The sequence below is a fragment of the Halichoerus grypus genome, chromosome 7 (genome assembly GCF_964656455.1).
Source record: "Halichoerus grypus chromosome 7, mHalGry1.hap1.1, whole genome shotgun sequence".
In the NCBI taxonomy this organism is placed as follows: Eukaryota; Metazoa; Chordata; class Mammalia; order Carnivora; family Phocidae; genus Halichoerus; species Halichoerus grypus.
In genome coordinates, this window is record NC_135718.1 from 103,336,243 (window position 1) to 103,358,489 (window position 22,247).

Consider the following 22,247-nt stretch of genomic DNA (forward strand, 5'->3'; position numbering starts at 1 on the left):
TAGTAATGTCATCACAAAATCTGCAAGACCTGTTTGAATAAAATTACACTTGGAGAGAAATAAAAGACTTAAATAAATGGAAAGGCTTACCATATTCCTAGATGGAACAACTGAATATTATAAGTTGTAAATAAGCCCCAAATTAATCTGGAGGTTGAAGTATTAACTTCCTATGGCTACTGTAACAAACTTTGATGGCTGACAACAACACAAATTTATTCTCTCACAGTTCTAGAATCCAGAAGTTTGAAACTGGTATCAATGGGCTAAAGTCAAGGTGTTGGCAAGGCTGATTCTATCTGAGGGACCCAAGAGGAAAACCCATTTTCTTGCCCTTTTCAACCACTAGTGGTAGTCTGTATCCTTGACTGGTGGCTCTTTCCTCCATCTTCAAAGTACATCCGGTCTCACCTTGATAATCCAGAATAATCTTCTCATCCTTAACTGAAGGATCTACAAAATTCATTTTGCCATATGAAATAACATTCACAGGTTCCAGGAATAAGGACCTAGATATGTTTGGTAGCCATTTTTCAGCTCATCACAGCCTGCCCTAAAATTCACATCTATCCCACATGCAAAATACATTCACCTCATGCCAACATCCAAAAATCTCAGCACATTACAACATCAACCCATGTCCAAATGCTCATCTAAAATATCATCAACTCAAAAGTCTCAAACCTCATCTAAATCAGCTAAACAAGCTATGGGTGAGACTTTGGTGTGATCCATCATCCTGGAGTAAAATTCCTCTCCATCTGCAGACTTGTGAAACTAGAAATCAAGTTCTCTACTCCCAAAATACAATGGTGGGACAGGCACAGTGTAAGAGTTGTAGACACTGCCATTCAGAAAGGGAGAAAGTGGAAGGAAAACAGGAGTCACCAGTCCCAAGCAATTTTGGAATCCCACAGGGCAAATCCTATTAGGTGTCAAGACCTAGGAATAATCCTCTGTGGCAGAAGGCTCCATCCTCTTGGCCTGTGTTTCAGCCTGAATCATTCTTTTTTAGGAAAGGTAGCATGTATTCACAGCTGAATAGCTTCATCAGTCTGTTTCCTGCCTGTAGGGTTTTGGGAGTCCAGCAGCCTTTTTTCTTTTCTTTTCTTTTCTTTTTTTTTTTTAACATTTTATTTATCTATTTGAGAGAGACAGCACAAGCAGGGGGAGCAGCAGAGGGAGAGGGAGAAGCAGACTCCCCACTGAGCAGGGAGCCCAACATGGGGCTGGATCCCAGGACCCTGAGATCATGACCTGAGCCGAAGGCAGACGCTTAACCGACTGAGCCACCCAGGCACTCCAAGCAGCCTTTCTTCTTTTTGTTTTCTCTGTGTCCCTTTGTTCAAACTGACAATGTTCCTACTGGTATAACATCCTCAAAAACCTTGTGAGTCCCCCTGCAAGCCACAGAGACTCATTCCATTAAGCAAGAGGCTCCTCCATGGGTCCTTCCGGAATAATCTTATTTCTATTTCTGACTTCTGCTAAGATGACTGAGGGGAGCCATGAGTATCACACCCAATCTCTTCAGCACAAAACACTGTCCAGCCACATCCTTGCCTTTTCTCCAGAGCACACTTTCCTAATAGTGAATCTCCTAATTTTAGCACTTTCCTAATAGTGAATCTCCTAATTTTAGCACATTTGCTACCTGGATAGGCTGAGAATTTCCCAAATCATCAAGTCCTATTTCCCTTTTACATAACAATTTTTTCCTCAATTTATCTTTCCCCTCTCACATGTTACTATAAGCAACAAGAAGAAACCAGGTCATGTCTTCAACACTTTGTTTGGAAATCCCTTTAGCTAAATGTCCAAGTTCCCCACTTACAAGTTCTGCTTTTGGTATAAGGACAGGACACAATTCAGCCAAGCTTTCTGCCATGATTGTCTTTCCTCCATTTTCCAATAACATGCTCCTCATTTCCTTCTGAGGCCTCACCAGCAGCATCTCTAACATCTGTGTTTCTACCAACAGTCCGCTCAAGGCAACCTAGGCTTTTTCTGTGTTGCACCTCAAAATTCTTCTATCTACTCATTACCCAATTCCAAAGCTGCTTCCACATATTTAGATATTTTTTACAGCTGCACCTCAATTCCATGTACCAAAATCTGTATTAGTTTCCTATGGCTGCCATAACAAATTATCATAGACTTGACGGCTTAAGACACTAATGTATTCTTTTACACTTCTAGGTGCCAGAAGTCTGAAATTGGTTTCATTGGACTATAGTCAAGCATAGACAGGGCTGACTCCTTCTAGAGGCCTGAGGGGAAAAACCATTCCTTGCCTTTTTCATCTTCTAGCAATTTTATGTTTTCCTCAGATTGTAGCCCCTCCCAACACCTCCAAAGTGCATCATGCCACTCTCTGCTTCCAGTCACATCACCTTCTCCTCTTCCTGTCAAACATCTATTTCCTTCTTATAAGGACACTGTGATTATATTTAGGGTCCACCAGGAGAATCCAGGATAATCTCTCAATCTCAAAATCCTTAATCCTTATCATATCTGCAAAGTCCATTTGGCCCTATAACATTCATGGGTTCCAGTAATTAGGACCTGGATATCTCTGGGGGCTGTTATCCAGCCTATCATGATCAGCATACACAATCTCATGAAACTCCACATAGGAGTTTTTGAGAGAGTTAAAAAGATCACGGTACAGAGGAAGATGGAAGCAGGATAGGGGGACCATAGGCTCATCTTGTCCCACAAACAGAAGTAGATAACAATCATCCTAAATACCCCAGAAATGAACCTGAAGACTGACAGAACAAATTCCACAATTAAAGTGAGAGAAGCCAAGAAGAAGAAGAAAAGAAGAAGAAGAAGGAAGAAGGAAGAAGAAGGAAGGAGGAGGAGGAGAAGGAGGGGGAGGGGGAGGAGGCAGAGACTTAGACAAAGTGCCAAGATGGAAGAATTCATCTCACATGAAAGAACAAGATAAGGTCACAGCCAGAGATCTGAGTGAAACAAATATAAGTAACATGCCTGATGGAGAATTTAAAGCATCATAAGGATACTCACTGGACTTGAGAAAAGAATGGAAAACTTCAGGGAGACCCATAACACAGAAATAAGAGAGTTAAAAAGAATCTGTCAGAAGTGAAAAATGTAATAAGTGAGATTAGAAACAGGTTTGAGGCAATGAACAGCAGGCTGAAAGAAAACGAAGAATGAATTATTGATGTAGAAGACAAAATAATGGAAAATAAGGAAGCTGAACAAAAGAGAGAAGAATTATGGAACACTAGAATAGACTTCATCTTATGGAACTGAGTGACTTCATCAAAAGTAATAACATTTGTATTATAGGAGTCCCAGAAGAAGAAGAGAGAAAAGGGAGCAGAAAAATTATTTGAAAAAATAATAGCAAAAAACTTCCCTAATCTGGAGAAGGAAACAAACATCCAGATCCAGGAGGCACAGAGAGTTCCCATCAAAATCAACCAAAGCAGGCCAACACCAAAAATATTGTAACTAAATTTGCAAAATACAGTGATAAAGAAAAAATCTTAAAAGCAGAAAGACAAAAGAAGTCCTTAACTTACAAGGGAAAACCCATAAGGCTAGCTGCAGATTTCTCAACAAAAACACGGCCAGCCAGAAGGGAGTGGTATGACATAGTCAAAGTGCTGAATGGGAGAAATGTGCAGCCAAGAATATTCTATCCAGCAAGGCTATCATTCAGACGAGAAGGAGAGAAAAAGAGTTTCCCAGACAAACAAAAACTAAACCAGCCCTGAAAGAAATATTGAAAGGGACTCCTTGAGTAGAAAGGAAAGACCAAAAGTGACACAGATAAGAAAGGAACAGAGAACATCACCAGAAACAATGACAAAACAAGTAATAAAATGGCACTAAGTACATATCTATCAATAATTACTCTGAATGTAAATGGACTAAATGTTCCAATAAAAAAACACAGGGTACCAGACTGGATAAAAAAAAACCAAGACTCATCTATATGCTGCTTACATGAAACTCATTTCACACCTGCAGACTGAAAGTGAGGGGATAAAGAACCATTTATCATACTAATGGATGTCAAAAGAACACCTGAGTAGCAATTCTTATACGAGAAAACTAGACTTTAAAATGAAGACTGTAAGCATCCTTTCTTGATCAAAACTCTTCAGAGTATAGGCATAGAGGGTACATACCTCAATATCATAAAAGCCAACTATGAAAAACCTACAGCGAATATCATTCTCAATGGAGAAAAACTGAGAGCTTTCCCCCTAAGGTCAGGAACGCGGCAGGGATGTCCACTATCACCACTGCTATTCAACATAGTATTAGAAGTCCTAGCCACAGCAATCAGACAACAAAAAGAAATAAAAGGCATCCAAATCGGCAAAGAAGAAGTCAAACTCTCACTGTTTGCAGATGATATGATACTTTATGTGGAAAACCCAAAAGACTCCACCCCAAAACTGCTAGAACTCATACAGGAATTCAGTAAAGTGGCAGGATATAAAATCAATGCACAGAAGTCAGTGGCATTCCTATACACCAACAACAAGACAGAAGAAAGAGAAATTAAGGAGTCGATCCCATTTACAATTGCACCCAAAACCATAAGATACCTAGGAATAAATCTAAACAAAGAGGCAAAGGATCTGTACTCAGAAAACTATAAAATACTCATGAAAGAAATTGAGGAAGACACAAAGAAATGGAAAAACGTTCCATGCTCATGGATTGGAAGAACAAATATTGTGAAGATGTCAATGCTACCTAGAGCAATCTACACATTCAATGCAATCCCCATCAAAATACCATCCACTTTTTTCAAAGAAATGGAACAAATAATCCTAAAATCTATATGGAACCAGAAAAGACCCCGAATAGCCAGAGGAATGTTGAAAAAGAAAAGCAAAGCTGGCGGGATCACAATTCCGGACTTCCAGCTCTATTACAAAGCTGTCATCATCAAGACAGTATGGTACTGGCACAAAAACAGACACATAGGTCAATGAAACAGAATAGAGAGCCCAGAAATGGACCCTCAACTCTATGGTCAACTAATCTTTGACAAAGCAGGAAAGAATGTCCAATGGAAAAAAGACAGTCTCGGGCGCCTGGGTGGCTCAGTTGGTTAAGCGACTGCCTTTGGCTCAGGTCATGATCCTGGAGTCCCTGGATCGAGTCCCGCATCGGGCTCCCTGCTCGGCAGGGAGTCTGCTTCGTCCTCTGACCCTATCCCCTCTCATGTGTTCTCTCTCTCTCTCTCATTCTCTCTCTCTCAAATAAATAAATAAAATCTTTAAAAAAAAAAAAAAAAAAAAGAAAAAAGACAGTCTCTTCAACAAATGGTGTTGGGAAAATTGGACAGCCACATGCAGAAGAATGAAACTGGACCATTTCCTTACACCACACACAAAAATAGACTCCAAATGGTTGAAAGACCTCAATGTGAGACAGGAGTCCATCAAACTCCTAAAGGAGAACACAGGCAGCAATCTCTTCGAGCTCAGCCTCAGCAACTTCTTCCTAGAAATATCACCAAAGGGAAGGGAAGCAAGGGCAAAAATGAACTATTGGGACTTCATCAAGATAAAAAGCTTTTGCAAAGCAAAGGAAACAGTCAACAAAACCAAAAGACAACTGACAGAATGGGAGAAGATATTTGCAAATGACATAACAGATAAAGGGCTAGTATCCAAAATCTATAAAGAACTTATCAAACTCAACACCCAAAGAACAAAGAATCCAATCAAGAAATGGGCAGAAGACATGAACAGACATTTTTCCAAAGAAGACATCCAAATGGCCAACAGACACATGAAGAAGTGCTCAACCTTGCTCGGCATCAGGGAAATCCAAATCAAAACCTCAATGAGATACCACCTCACACCAGTCAGAATGGCTAAAATTAACAAGTCAGGAAATGACAGATGTTGGCGGGGATGCGGAGAAAGGGGAACCCTCCTACACTGTTGGTGGGAATGCAAGCTGGTGCAGCCACTCTGGAAAACAGTATGGAGGTTCCTCAAAAAGTTGAAAATAGAGCTACCATATGATCCAGCAATTGCACTACTGGGTATTTACCCCAAAGATACAAAAGTAGGGATCCGAAAGGGTACGTGCACCCCGATGTTTATAGCAGCAATGTCCACAATAGCCAAACTGTGGAAAGAGCCAAGATGTCCATCGACAGATGAATGGATAAAGAAGATGTGGTATATATATATATATATATATACAACGGAATATTATGCAGCCATCAAAAGGAATGAGATCTTGCCATTTGCAACAATGTGGATGGAACTGGAGAGTATTATGCTGAGCGAAATAAGTCAAACAGAGAAAGACATGTATCATATGACCTCACTGATATGAGGAATTCTTAATCTCAGGAAACAAACTGAGGGTTGCTGGAGTGGGGGGTGGGGTTGGAGGGATGGGGTGACTGGGTGATGGACACTGGGGAGGGTATGTGCTCTGGTAAGCGCTGTGAATTGTGCAAGACTGTTGAATCTCAGAACTGTACCTCTGAAACAAATAATGCAATATATGTTAAGAAAAAAAAAAGAAGATAGCAGGACGGGAAGAATGAAGGGGGGGAAATCGGAGGGGGAGACGAACCATGAGAGACGATGGACTCTGAAAAACAAACTGAGGGTTCTAGAGGGGAGGGGGGTGGGAGGATGGGTTAGCCTGGTGATGGGTATTGAGGAGGGCACGTTCTGCATGGAGCACTGGGTGTTATGCACAAACAATGAATCATGGAACACTACATCTAAAACTAATGATGTAATGTATGGGGATTAACATAGCAATAAAAAATTTAAAAATAAATAAATAAATAAAATGAAGACTGTAACAAGAGATAAAGAAGGACGCTATAGCATAAAAAAGGGGATAATCCAACTAATAATTATAAATATTTATGCATCCAGGATGGGAGCACCAAAATATATAATAAAAAACATAAAGGAACTAATTGATAAAACACAATAATAGTAGAGGACTTTAACACCCCACTTATATCAATGCACATATCATCTAAACAGAAAATCAACAAGGAAATAATGGCTTTTTTTTTTTATTATGTTATGTTAATCACCATACATTACATCATTAGTTTTTGATGTAGTGTTCCATGATTCATTGTTTGAGTATAACACTCAGTGCTCCATTCAGTACGTGCCCTCTTTAATACCCATCACCAGGCTAACCCATCCTCCCACCCCCCTCCCCTCTAGAACCCTCAGTTTGTTTCTCAGAGTCCATAGTCTCTCATGGTTCGTCTCACCCTTCAATTCCCCCCCCCTTCATTTTTCCCTTCTTGCTATCTTCTTCTTCTTCTTTTTTTTTTTAACATATAATGTATTACTTGTTTCAGAGGTACAGGTCTGTGATTCAACAGCCTTACACAGTTCACAGAGCTCACCATAGCACATACCCTCCCCAATGTCTATCACCTAGCCACCCCATCCCTCCCACCCCCCACCACTCCAGCAACCCTCAGTTTGTTTCCTGAGATTAAGAATTCCTCATATCAGTGAGGTCATATGATACATGTCTTTCTTTGATTGATGGAAATAATGGCTTTGAATGACACACTGGACCACATGGACTTAATAGACATATTCAGAACATGCCATCCTAAAACAGCAGAATACATATTTTTTTCAAGTGCACATGGGACAGTCTCAAGAATAGATCACATACTAAGTCACGAATCAGGCCTCAACAAGTACAGAAAGATTGAGATCGTACCATGCATATTTTCTGACTACAATGTTGAAGTCAACCACACACAAAAAAAGTTTGAAAAGTCCACAAATACATGGAGCTTAAACAACATGCTATAAAACAATGAATGGGTCAGCCAGGAAATCAAAGAAGAAATAAAAAAAACATAGAAACAAATGAAAATAAAAGCAAAATGGTCCAAAACACTTGGGATGCAGCAAAAGTGGTCACAAGAGGGAAGTACATAGCAATACAGGCCTAGCTCAGGAAGCAAGAAAAATCTCAAGTAAACAACCTAACCTTACACCTAAAGGAGCTAGAGAAAGAACAAGGAAAAAGCCTAAAACCAAAAGAAGGAAGGAAATAATAAAGATTAGAGCAGAAATAAATGATACAGAAACTAAAAAAACAATGGAACAGATCAATGAAACCAGGAGTTGGTTCTTTGAAAGAATTAATTAAATTGATAAGCCCCTAGCCACACTTACCAAAAAGAAAATAAAAAGGACCCAAATAAATAAAATCATGAACAAGAGAGGAGAAATAACAACAAACACCACAGAAATGCAAACAATCATAAGAGAAGATTATGAAAAACTATATGCCAACAAACTGGACAACCTAGAAGAAATGGATAAATTCCTAGAAATGTATAAACTACCAAAACTGAAACAGGAAGAAACAGAAAACTTGAACAGACTGATAACCAGCAAAGAAACTGAATCAGTAATAAAAATCTCCCAACAAACCAAAGTCCAGGGCCAGATGGCTTCACAGACAAATTCTACCAAATAATTAAAGAAGAGTTAATACCTATTCTTCTCAAACTATTCCAAAAAATAGTTTTGGAATTCATTCTATGAGGCCAGCATTACCCTGATACCAAAACCAGAAAAAGACTCCCCTAAAAAGAAAACTACAGGCCAATATCCCCAATGAACATGGATACAAAAATTCTCAATAGCAAACAGAACCCAAAGGATTAAAAGAATCATTCACCAATCATGGCCTCATAGAATGAATTTGGAAGTTTTCCTTCCTTTTCTATTTTTTGGAATAGTTTGAGAAGAATAAGTATTAGCTCTTCTTTAAATGTTTGGTAGAATTCGTCTGTGAACAACTCAAGTGGGATTTATTCCTGGGCTGCAAGGGTGGTTCAATATTCGCAAATCAATCAATGTGATACACCACATTAATAAAAGAAAGGATAAGAACCATATGACCCTTTCAATAGATGCAGAAAAAGCATTTGACAAAGTACAACATCCATTCATGATAAAAACTCTCAACAAAGTAGGGTTAGAGGGAATGTATCTCAGCATAATAAAGTCCATATATGAAAAACCACAACTAATATCATTCTCAATGGGAAAAAACAGAGCTTTTCCTCTATGGTCAGGAACAAGACAGGGATGTCTACTCTCACCACTGGTATTCAACATAGTACTGGAAGTCCTAGCCACAGCGATCAGACAACAAAAAGAAATAAAAGGCATCCAAATTGGCATAGAAGTCAAACTTTCACTATTTGCAGATGACATGATACTCTATACAGAAAACCCAAAAGACTGCACCAAAAACCTGTAGAACTGATACACGAATTCTGTAAAGTCACAGGATACAAAAACAACATACAGAAATATGTTGTATTTCTATACACCAATAATGAAGCAGCAGAAAGGCAAATTAGGGCATTAATCCCATTTACAATTGTACTAAAAACCATAAGATACTTAGGAATAAACCTAACCAAAGAGGTGAAAGACCAGTACTCTGAAAACTATAAAACACTGATGAAAGAGATGAAGATAAAACACAAAGAAATGGAAAACATTCATGGATTAGAAGAACAAATATTGTTAAAATGTCTATACTACCCAAAGTGATCTACACATTTAATGCAATCCCTATCAAAATACCAACAGCATTTTTCACAGAGCTAGAACAACCAATCCTAAAATTTGTATAGAACCATGAAAGACCCCAAATAGCCAAAGCAACCTTGAAAAAGAAAAGCAAAGCTGGAGGCATCACAATTCTGGAGTTCAGGTTATATTACAAAGCTGTAGTGATCAAAACAGTATGGTACTGGCACAAAAATAGACACATAGACCAATGGAACAGAATAGAGAACCCATAAATGAACCCACAACTATATGGTCAATTAATCTTCAATAAAGAGCCAATGGAAAAGAGTCTCTTCAACAAATGGTGTTGGGAAAACTGGAGAGCAACATGCAAAAGAATGAAACTGGACCACTTTCTTACACCCTACACAAAAATAACTTCAAAATGGATAAAAGACCTAAATGTGAGACAGGAAACTACTAAAAAGTCCTAGTGGAGAACACAGGCAGTAACATCTTTGACATTGGCAATAGCAGCTTCTTTCTAGATATGTCTCTGGAGGCAAGGAAAACAAAAGCAAAAATAAAGGATTGGGACTTCATCAAAATAAAAAGCTTCTGCACAGAGAAGGAAACAAACAACAAAACTAAAAGGCAACTTGTGGAATGGGGGAAGATATTTGCAAATGACATCTCTGATAAAGAACCTATACAATTCAACATCCAAAAAACAAATAATCCAACTAAAAAACGGGTAAAAAACATGGATAGACATTTTTCTAAAGAAGACATACAGCTGGCCAACAGACATGAAAAGATGCTCCACATTACTCATCATCAGAGAAATACAAATCAAAACTACAATGAGATTTCACCTCACATCTGTCAGAAGAGCTAAAATAAAAAATACAAGGAACAACAGGTATTGGTGAGGATGTGGAGAAAGGGGAACCCTCTTGCACTGCTGGTGGGAAGGCAAACTGGTGCAGCCACTGTGGAAAACAGTATGGTGGTTCCTCAAAAGTCAAACACAGAACCACTCTACAATTCAACAATTGCAGTATTTACCCAAAGAATACAATAATACCAATTCAAAGGGATACATGGACCCCAATGTTTATAGCAGCATTATCTACAATAGCCAAACTACAGAAACAGCCCAAGTGCCCATCTATATTGATGTGGTGTATATATATAAAATGGAATATTACTTAAGGTATATATATAAATTGGAATATTACTTAACCTTAAAAAGGAATGCAATCTTGCCATTTGCAAGGATGTGGATGGAGCTAGAGAGAGTATTATGCTAAGCAAAATAAGTCAATTAGAAAAAGACAAATACCATATGATTTTGCTCCTATGTGGAATTTAAGAAACAAAACAAATGAGCAAAGGGGGAAAAGAGAGAGAGAGAGGCACACCAAGAAACAGACTCTTAACTATAGAGAACAAACTGATGGTTACCAGAGGGGAGTCGGGTAGGGGGTTGGGTGAAATAGGTGATGGCGACTGAGGAGGGCGCTTGTTGTGATGAGCACTGGGTGCTGTGTGGAGTGTTGAATCACTAAATTGTACATATGAAACTAATATTACACTGTATGGTAACTAACTGGAATTGAAACAGAAACTTTAAAAAAAATCACCGTAACACTCAGCTGTGTCATCTGTAGTAACTAACAAGCCTCATTTGTCTATCTGTAAAGCGGACATAATAAAAGAGGTCAAATTCAGACCCACGTCTGGAATAGTTTTTAGGGTTTTTTTGGTTTGTTTGTTTGCTGGACTCAACACAGGGCTCAAACGCACAACCCTGAGATCAAGACCCGAGCCAAGATCAAGAGTTGGACGCTCAACCAACTGAGCCACCCAGGTGCTCCAGGAATTGTATTAACATATAGGGACCAGTTAACTAGTATTCTTGCTTCCAGCCCTTCGCAGATTCAAACCTATCATTCACGCTGCAAGCAAAATTAATTCCCTAAACTGGAATCCAAGGTTTAGATTTTGGCTACACTATTTGGGTAACCTGGAGTCAGTGGTAGTTCCAGAATTCCAATACAGGATGGAGGAATTAGTCAGAAGACGGGACTAAAGAACTTGTCATGAAACTGCATTTGTATGATAAGCACACTGATTTTACTGAGAGCACATGTTTATTTGGGGTGGCTCGGTAGAGAAAGGACTTTATTGCAAGCATCCTCTTAATGCCACCATACCTGTGTAATGCATTCAGGCTGCTATAGCAAAACATCACCGACTGGGTAGATTATAAACAACAGAAATTCATTTCTCATGGTTCTGGAGACTGAGAAGTCCAAGATCAAGGCACCAACATGGTTGTGGTCTGATGAGACCCTCCTTCTTCATAGCTGGCATATTCTCACTATGCCTTCACATGGTGGAAGGGGCTAGGGAGCTCTGTGAGAACTCTTATAAGGACACTAATCTTATTTGTGAGGGTTCCACCCTCATTTTCTAAGCACCTCCCAAAGGCCCTACACCTCCTAAAAATATCACACTGGGCATTAGTATTCAACATATGAATTGGCGGTAGGAAGACACAAACACTTAGACCACAGTAATACCTTAACCTCTCTAGGTTTCATCTATAAAATGGAAGTATTGTAGTACAGTCCTCATATAACTGTAAGGACTAAACAAAATGTAGTATAATGCATGCAAGTATCTTGGCACAGTGCCTGGGACATAGTAAAGCACTCGGTAAGTTTATCATTATGTCACTCTTCTCCACAAAACTCTCTAGATGACTCCCTGCTGACTACTGAATAAAACACAGAGCCCTCCAACATCCATCTAGCCACAAACTACCTTTCTAGCTTTATCCCTTCCAACATTCATCCAGAGAGTCTACCCATTATTTACAGAGCAACATCCGCACCTGTCAAGATGGCTCACTCTCAGTTCCTCAGCTGTCTGTCTGCTCAGACATTAGCTTATCAGAGAGGCCTTTCCTGTTTGCCCTCTATAAAGGAACACACACTCACTCATTCACTTACTGGCAACTTCAAAACCCCCTTGCCGGCGACTTCATAACCCACTTGCCGTTCTACTTTTCTCGAAAGCTCTCTATAGATTTATAGATTTTGACAGATATATTTTCTGGGTCTTCCTACTGGAAAGTAAACTGAGGAACATAAAGATTCTGTTTTGTGCCAAATTGTGTATATAGTCTCAGGTCCTAGGACAGTATTTAGCACATAGAGGTACTCAATAAGTATTTATTATATGAATGTTGACAGAGAATTTCTCTATTATGTTTCCTCAACCTAAGATGCCCTCTCTGCATTGCCATCTTCCAAAATTCTACTCGTTCTTCAAAGCTTACTCAAATACTCTTCTGTGAAACTTCTGACTTCTGATTCCCCTGAATAGAACTCATTGCTCTCTCAACCATTACACGATTATAATTTGAGTTAGCTCTCATTTTAGTCTATCTCATAATTTTTCCTATCTTGTTTTTTGCTTCTATCTCTAGACTGTAAGCCCTTTAAAGGCAGGATCTATGTCTCATCTTTTTACCATACTCCATGCCAAATTCCCCACCCCTCACTCACTATTGGACAGTACCACATTGCCACCAAAGGGACACAGGTTAAAAGGGGGAGGAACTCAATATTTGCTTAACTATTTGAAGGGAAGGACATTCCAGAGTGAAAAAAACAGAAGCAGATGCTAAATTGTGTGAAACGGTATGGCTATAGCAACACTTTAGGTAGATATAAAACTGCCATACCTCAGAAGGCTTGGAGGAGATACAGGTAAATTATTTCCATGAAAATCTGTTAATATGATTACAGAATTTATTAGCAAGCAAAAATTAGTAAAGTCTTCATTTTTCAGAAAAGGGAAAAAGGTCAAAACATTCTGGCAAAAAGCAAGGAAAAATATCCCTAAGAAACCCAGGAGGAGTGCCTGGCTGGTTCAGTTGGTGAAGCATGCAACTCTTACTCTTGGGGTTGTGAGTTTAAGCCCCACGATGGGTGTACAGATTACTTAAAAATACAAAGAGAGAAAGAGAGAAAGAGGGAAGGAAGGAAGGAAGGAAGGAAGGAAGAAAAGAAAGAAAGAAAGAAAGAAAGAAAGAAAGAAAGAAAGAAAGAAAGAAAGAAAGAAAGAAAGAAAGAAAAGAAAGAAAGAAAGAAAGAAAGAAAGAAAGAAAGAAAGAAAGAAAGAAAGAAAGAAAGAAAGAAAGAAAGAAAGAAAGAAAAGAGCCCAGTAATTGGCTAGGTGACACCTTCTAGTTCTAATGTGGTCCTTTATGACATCACTGAATTTATCCTGAATCACTATGACTGATGATGTTATAATGATCATCAGTGTATATTGTGCTGACAATGCTTTCAGTGGAGCACCATATTAACTGATCCCAGAGTGATTCTGCTCTGTGACCAATTTTTTGGCTATAGATTTTTTTTTCCCCAGTTGAGAAAGATGTCCATTCAAGGACTATCCCTAACTTTTTCTCTGTTGTTTATCTGCTTCTTTAGGGAGAGCTTCTGCATTTGTGATGGAACTATCTGGACAAAGGTTGGATGGGAGATTTTTCCAGAAGAAATGCCTTATCTGAAAGTTAAGCCTTCTCCATCTCACTGTCTACCTTACCCTCTGGACAAACTATGCTGCAGTTTTGCTAATATGGATATATTTCAGGGTTCTTTACATCTCATTTATATTTTAGTACAAGCTCTCTTTTTAATCCTGTCTGTTTTATCTGTGCATTACCTGTGGATGAAATGGAAAAAACACCAAAAAAAGGTGAATTAGTGATGCAAATAGTAATAGTTATAAATACCATAGACTTTAAAACATAAGATTATCAGCTTCTTTGAAGGAAAGTAGCATGTCTTATTCCTCTTTGTAACATGTCCTTGCCCCCCCCACTCACCCCTAAACATGTCGTACAGTGTTTTGCACATACTTGGGGCTCAACAATGTGTACTGAATTAGAAAGCCCTTAAAATAATCTAGTTCATTCCTCTCTCTTTCAAGTTACAAAATAGATCAGGAAAGTAGTGAGCTACAGTGAGTAGAATGGGTAGGAGATGAAGTTATCTGTCTGGGCCCATAGGTAAGTCATTCAATCTTTCTCAGCTGTCTCATCCATAAATGAAGTATCTGGACAAAGGATCTGTAAACTCCCTTCCAGATCTATCTAAGAAAGCTAAGTATGTCAAAGTTGTCATGTATTTTTTTCTTTTTTAAATAGACTATAAACTAATTTCTAAGGTTAGGATAATTTTCTAGGAAATGGTGCTCTTAAACTAATTTCCTACTTTGCCAATGGCACCGTATTTTGAGGCTATCTTAAAAGCTCACTGACCTTCAAAACAATGAGATACTTATAAAATTACTAGGATTTGACTGCATTATACATGGAGGCTGCTTAGTAAAGGAAAACATTTTACTAATATTCAAGTAATTTCTTTCAGCAGAATGCTCTAACCATAAAAAGCACATATTAAATGCTTGCTGATGGTGATAATGATCACTATAATCTTATAATCATATACAAAAGAGCATTTCTTCTGCACTTAACACCTTTTATAGTAACCTTTCTTTTGTATAGATACATAATGGGTAGTGTTTAGAGTTTAAGTGTACATATCCAGAAAACAAATGTAATCTGAACTACAGTAAGAAAAAAATCTATAATATCATCTGCCTTTCTTCTTTTAGCTGAAAAAACCAGCCTCCTCAGATACATTTGGTAAGGACCTAGAAAATCAGTCCATCTATGACATTGACCAAATACTCTGCCGGCTGGTGGCCACAACATCAATGATGACCAAGTACCTGAATCAGATGTCCCATCATCCTCCAGCTAAGAAAGTCAAGCACCGAAAACTAAAGAGGAAGAGGAGTGAAGAAGGAGCCAGAGGATACTAGACCTATCTGTATGCAAATGTAGCTCAATCCCATATGGAGATTACACAAGAAATCTGTTGAGACAACTCATGCAAGGATAAAAATGGTTCTTTGAGAGCCCTTGTAATTTTTTTTGTCACATACTTTACTGAATCTTTCCAAAGAAGTATGGGTTGAAAAATTACTTCTATTCAACTAAAAAGGCATCCATACTTACTAGAGTACCAAGAAAAAGATTGTATATAATCACTTCTTCATGTTTGTTTTTTTTCTTTTTAGTGTGTTAGATTACTAATCATTAATCAATATGTAGAACAGAATCTTGATTTAGTGTTTCAATAAATCTCTGATTTAAATAATATTTGTGGGGTGCCTGGGTGGCTCAGTTGGTTAAGCGTCTGACTCTTAATCTCAGCTCAGGTCTTGATCTCAGGGTCATGAGTTCAAGCCCCACGTTCGCTCCACCCTGGGCATGGAGACTACTTTAAATAAATAAATTAATTAATTAATAATAAATAAATAAATAAATAAAATTAATTTGTGATTTTTCTTACTTTCCTGAGTAGATTTTTTGGTCACACAGAAACTTTTAATTTCCCATCTCAGATTGCTAAAATAGTATGGAAATATTAAGAAACATAATAATTTTTTAAAGTATAAATTTTTCCATTTTCATTATGACAAATGATTAAACATCAACATTTCTAAAATTTCAGGCTTTGGTTGATAAGATACCTCAGTTTTTAGAAAGTATTCTGGACTTTTGTTGATCAGCCACCTCAATTTTTATACGTATGGTTACCAGATTTTCCAAACAAATTGGGAGCCCTATCTGAGACTAGGACAGAAGATTTGATTTAAAACATACAGAAAAACATGCCAGTTCTGTAATACACCTCCCATCAATATAAGGGAGAAAAAAAACTTTTAAAAAACAATTCTTAAAAAAAAAAAACAATTCTTGAAACAATGAGTAAGACTCTATAGTCTTTACAAGTAATAGAATAGTGCCTGCTCAGGTTATTGTGGATTATTAAAAGTTTATGAGCCCAGTTTCCAGACTCCTCCTTACTTCCATTCTCCCTTAGCACAACCCTACACTTAATCTCCAAAAATGTCTCTTCCATCCTTTCAGAGTTCTGACCTGTCAACCAGTTCCCTCTAAGAGAACATTGATACAAATTTCTTTTAATGAAAACTCTTGAAAAGTCTCCAAACCTCGAAAATCCAAAGCAATTGCTCTCTAAGAGTGGAATTTTCTACTGTATGGAGGAGAATCTTTTTGGGTGGGTTTTAGAGTAGACAGGCTTTAACAGGATGCCTGGAGGCCAGCAAAGGGGGAGTTATGGCCAACTATTGGGAAAGTTAGAGAACCTGTCCTAACAGCACTCCAAAACAAGCCACGAGAAGCTGATCAAACCAGACAGGCCCAAGACAAAGAAGGCTGGAAACCGTGATGACATAAGCAAGAAAATGTACAAAACTTTGCTCCCAAGAAATCCCCTCCCCAAGTAATGAATATTCCACCCCCTAGTTAACAACTGTCAATAAAAGACAGAGACCCCAAACCAGGGCATTCAGCTCTCTCCCAAGCTCATCTGCTCTCACATCTTGAGAGCGTATTCTTACTTTAATAAACTCTCCTACTTGCACCACTCAATCTTTGTGTCTGGTCTGCCCATGAATTCTTTCTAGTGAGGAGACCAAAAGCCTTCAGTGACATCCTGGGGATGGGCTGGGCAGAGGCCTCCGGGCCCAGGGGGGTCTCCCCAGTCCAGCTGGCAACATAGGGAGTCCTCAACCCCTTAAACTTCTCCAGGTGACTCATACTCTAATCACTAGAACAAGAAATAGTAGTGGTTTAAACTCTCATTAAGTCTGAATTAAACAAATGTTAAATGTTTTGTTGAATAGTTTGTGTTTCTGACATTCCCCAGCTACATTACCATGAAGCTCCAATCCTTACAATTCCATCGCTGATCTGAAAACAGGATACTCGTTTATATAGTATTGTAGTCTTCTTTTATCTCAATTCTTAGGAAATGCTAAGTATAATTCCCCCAAGAATGTAAGGACCCAAACGAAACAGATGGATATTAGAAAGAAGAAAACAGCTGGAACTCCACACCCATAAGTCCCAAACTGTTTCAGAAAAGTTACATTTAAATTTGTCCCTGGTTTGTGTTTTTTTTTTTAAGTACCATGGGTCATTCTTCAAAAATGGATTTTAAATTATACAATGTGAATTTCAGCTACAATAACTTCATGGGAGATTGCTTAAATTCTTTGCTATTTGTTTTCTTTTTACTTATAGATCTCACCATGAAATTGAAGCTATTCTTAGAAATATTGCCCCTAGAAAACATTTAGTACAAGTGGATAATTATCTGCAAAATAATCCGCAAAATATAACTCATCTTTTTCTTTCCAAATGTGCTACTTTCCCTCAATTTCCTTATTTCTATTCTCCCAGTCCCCCTCTCATGTTACTGATAAGCAAGTTCCTTACTGCTACCAGATGACTCTTCCTAAATATCACTTTCATCCTCTTCCTTTTCTACATAAAACTTTCAGTGGCTCCCAGTTGCAACAGAAATGAAATGAAAACACCTTAACCTGGCATTTCAGGGTATTATCTAGCTGTAATAACAGCAGTAGCATTTTTCAAGTGCTAATCACACACCAGGCCTTGTGGGAAGTGCTTTATATCATCTCACTTCATTCCTCACAACAACTGCCAAGAGGTAGGATCTATTATTGGTCCCTTTTCTGGAAAATAAAACTAAGATATAAAGAATTTAAGTACCTTGCCCAAGGTCACATAGGTTTCAAACGGAGACACCAGTATATAAACTCCAGCAATTTGATTCAAAAGCCTATGTACTTTCTCTTTTATGATTCCACCTGTGCTGTAGCCCACGTTTGCAAATTACAACTTGCTATTCTAGTAAGGCAATCTCGTCACTGTCCCTCAATATGCCACTTTCATCCCCAGCCCTCAGGCTGTGCTCACACCCTGTCCCCTTCTAATGTATTAAAATCCCACCCATTCTCCAAGGCCCAGTTCAACTCCAACATGCTCCAACTTCACGTTCTCTGACCACCCCATAGCATGGACCACCTCCTCTGCTGATTTTAACCCTTATTCATAGGCTTTCTGATGTTATTTATGTCTATAGCTTATCATCCCCCACCTAACCAATGTCCAGAGGGCAGGAACAACGTTGTACCTGCAACAATGCTATACTCGTAGTGGGCATTTAATAAATGCTTGCTGAAAAGCACAAATGCAAGAGAACTCTGCAAAATGAATGCCGTGAATTTCACAAGTACTAGTTTTTTAACCAATGTGTGTACACATATATAATTACACAGGTATTATCTCCCTGGAATCTCTAAGCTATCTTCTACAGGGCTGTGGAAACGAATAAAGCAAAATATCACTAAAACTCAAAATAGCACATAGCTTTTTGACCTTTGATTGCAGCATTAACATACATGCAGAAAAGTGCAAAAATTATAAATGTACAGCTCAATAAATTTTCACAAATGAACACACCATGGAACCAGCAACCAGATCAAGAAAAAAAAGTTACACCCTAGAAATTCCCCTCATGTGAGAAAGGTAACTGCTATTCTGACTTCTAACACTATAGATTAATTTTGCCTGGAAAGTCATTTTAAATTATTATAACTGTATCTACCTGGGAAAGCAAATACATGACTCAAATACACCATTAAAAAAAAAAAGAAAAGAAATGGTCCACTCTGCCTAAGTCTCTCAGAAAATGGCCCTGAACATATATCATACATATGTTCTTATGGGAAATTATTGGTGAAATTGTTAGAAATTAGTCAATCAACTAACTTCCAATATGTAGAGTTTCTATTAAGTACAATGTTTGAGACCAATAGCAAAATAGGAAAAAAAAAAAGTGGATTTCACACACTATCACCAGCTGTGATTACATGTACAAATAAAACTTGATAAAAGGTGAAAATGGTAATCATCTCTTGCTTTGTTGATGGTATAACCTATAACTCATAGGGGAAAAAAATCCATCACTCAGTCCTTTTTCTACTGTCACCAGCTAGATCCCAAGACCCGACCTTTACTACCCACCTGCTTGCGCTCACCAACCTCTGTCCCATATTTTTTTTGCCTTAAGCACTTCTTTCCCGCTTATCTCTTAATTCAGGCAAATGGAAACCGAAACCACCCCTTACACAATAGCAACTGCCCTGAGGCCTCCAGCAAGCCCAGACTACCCAGACCAGTTTGAGCACAGATGGGCCATCGGGTGACCTCTAGAATAACCCACAACTATCTTTATCTCACTCTAATACTGAAATCTCCACCCAAGGAGGACCCAAGCCTCATTTACATAACATACAATGTATGTATAGGCATGTTTCCTTAAGGCGCATGGGGGGCCTTATGCTCGCCTGTACAATGACAAGGATCCCCTTTTTAAATATCCTAACCCTAAATAAAAGGAACCCATGCACCCTTGCTTGGGGATTAACAGCTTTGGAAGTTACCCTCCGTGATCTCCTTATGTGCTGCCAATAAAGTTTCCTTTGTGAGAAAACTCACCTAGGGTAGGTTCTGTGACTTACCAAGGAGTGAACGCTTGTTAATTTGGTTACACTACTACCCTGTAAGCCTCCTTACCTGCCCAGTCCAGGAATTCAACGCACTCGGTCTGGGAATACCGAGCAGCAACATCTCGAGCTCTTTCTTCCCGGAAGTTCAGCGCTTCTATATCAACGTCCAACTCCACCAGTGCTTTCAAAGTTTCCAAACGACCCCAGGCTGCGGCACAGTGTAAGAGTGTGTAACCTAACCAAGAGAATGAAGATGGTCAGGTCAAACAGACTACATTGTTTCAGGCTGTTTTATTGAACAGAAGATCATAATGACGATCAAGTCTTGAACAATTACTGTGAGGTGGGCACTATTCTAAGTACTTTATATATAGTACACTCATTTAGTTCATAAAAACCCCATGAGGTCAGAATTATTATAATCCCCAGATAAGGAAACTGAAGTCCAGAGAAGACAGAAACTGAGGTCCAGAAACTTGCCCAAGGAACACAGCCAGTAAATGATGGATGCAAGATACCAACACAGGTAGCCTGAAGTCTGAGCTCTTCAACATCTTCTAAGGAAGACAGCAACCTCCCTAGAAGTAATCTATTTTGGAACGCAATTGGACCCACGACTCTAGTCCAAGGGATTTTCAGCAAACTCTAATTACACTAGCATTATTGTTAATGCAATCATAGGAATTATGACAACTGTGTATGCCTTTGGTTTGGAAATTAATCATTTGAATTAAAACTGAAATCATGACCCACCAAATTAGGAAGTTGTTTTTCAGACTTGCTGAGGCAACTACTATGAGGGTAAAAAACAAGGGAGGCATCATTAAAATTTTTTTACACTAATCAAGTCAAAAGTTCCTTGTTTTAACTTACCCACAGGATGTATTTGTGACTCATTTAACTGGCCGAAGAGGCTTGTACTGCTACTACAAGAAGAATTGAGCAAAAGAATGAATAGATGTGTTGACTCTATCATGTACCGGGCACTTTATGTACTACAACTGGATTTAACCCCTTCAAGAACCTTATGAGGTCGGTATTGTTAACCCCATTAAAAGATACAAAGGACAGTGAAGGTCAGAGAGGCTAGACCTTGCCCAAGGCCACACTGGTAGCAAATAGCCAAAGCAGATTCAAACCCAGGTCTGTTGCCAAATAAAGGGTTTGTGAGGAGTAGGAAACGGCACCTAAATGCTTGTCACTGAGTAGAGTAGGGAAAAAGAGAAACGTGATTCCTCTGCTTCCTTCCAGAAACCTCTCCCTGGCTCCCTACTTGCCACATTCCCACAATCCCAGGTCTGTTTTACATCAAGTTGTAAACTACCTTTGTCTTGAGGAAATCATAACCTGAAGGTAATCAAAAGGAACATCAAGTGATCTACTCCAGGATCAGCCAAAATTGGAATTACCTCTCCTCCTTGGCCCAACTTTCTTTTTCTTAATATCACAACAAATGAGAAATTTCAAAAATGAAAAGATAGAGACTAGCCCAAGAATCTTATTGTGCCTTTATCCTCTATAAAAAAAGAGAGAAATACCCTGATACCACCCTCGTTGTTCTTGCCTTCTGCCTGAAGACAGAAGTCTTCAATCAGCCAAAAGGTCCAGGGCCCCTGATTTGCTGCGGAGGGAGACACTGTCTACAGATAAGATGCTGCTCACGCGAGCAAGAGGCCATTCCAAATGAGATGTTCTGGCTCCTTATATTGCTTTTCTCAAGGCTGAAGTTACATGCCACTGGTAACATCTAATTTTTTTTTCCTATTTAATATACATAGCTTAAAAACAATAAAACAAGATTTCTAAACAGAGGCTTTTAACAAAAAAATTACATGTTTTTAAAACACCTTTACATGTTTTTTCCCCTTGTTGGGATGGTCTGTTTTCTAGAAGAAACACACAGATCCTTGTAATACATTAACCCCATTGCCTTCCCAGAAAAAGAAAAACAATTAAATAAGATGATTTCAAAAACATCCAGAAGAGAAAGGGATTTTCCTAATGTCCTCCCATAATGTTGGCAATGAGCATTGGATCCCAGGAGAGGGATACAGAGGGCCACACGTTAGAAATCCCAGTAGGAGAGAAAGGTACCCTAAATGGAACTGGGAAGGACTGGGGTTAATTCTGAGAGAAAAAATAATCTCTTTGTGGAGGACTACTGGTTACTAAATACAGAGTAAGTCAACTAAG

General features: G+C 38.6%; 2 protein-coding genes across 2 annotated transcripts in view; one reads left to right on the plus strand and one right to left on the minus strand.

Moving 5' to 3' along the window:
• Window positions 1–22,247, minus strand: part of ANKRD45 (ankyrin repeat domain 45) — a 54,707-nt gene that overhangs the window by 10,730 nt on the left and 21,730 nt on the right. The window contains exon 3 of the mRNA XM_036103926.1: window positions 20,122–20,289. Coding sequence (XP_035959819.1) covers window positions 20,122–20,289 — 168 coding nt within the window. The remainder of the gene's footprint in view (window positions 1–20,121; window positions 20,290–22,247) is intronic.
• Window positions 14,013–15,467, plus strand: TEX50 (testis expressed 50). The gene is made up of 2 exons (XM_036103928.2): window positions 14,013–14,336; window positions 15,258–15,467. Exons 1-2 carry the CDS (start codon window positions 14,013–14,015, stop codon window positions 15,465–15,467), a joined length of 534 nt encoding a protein of 177 aa, XP_035959821.1.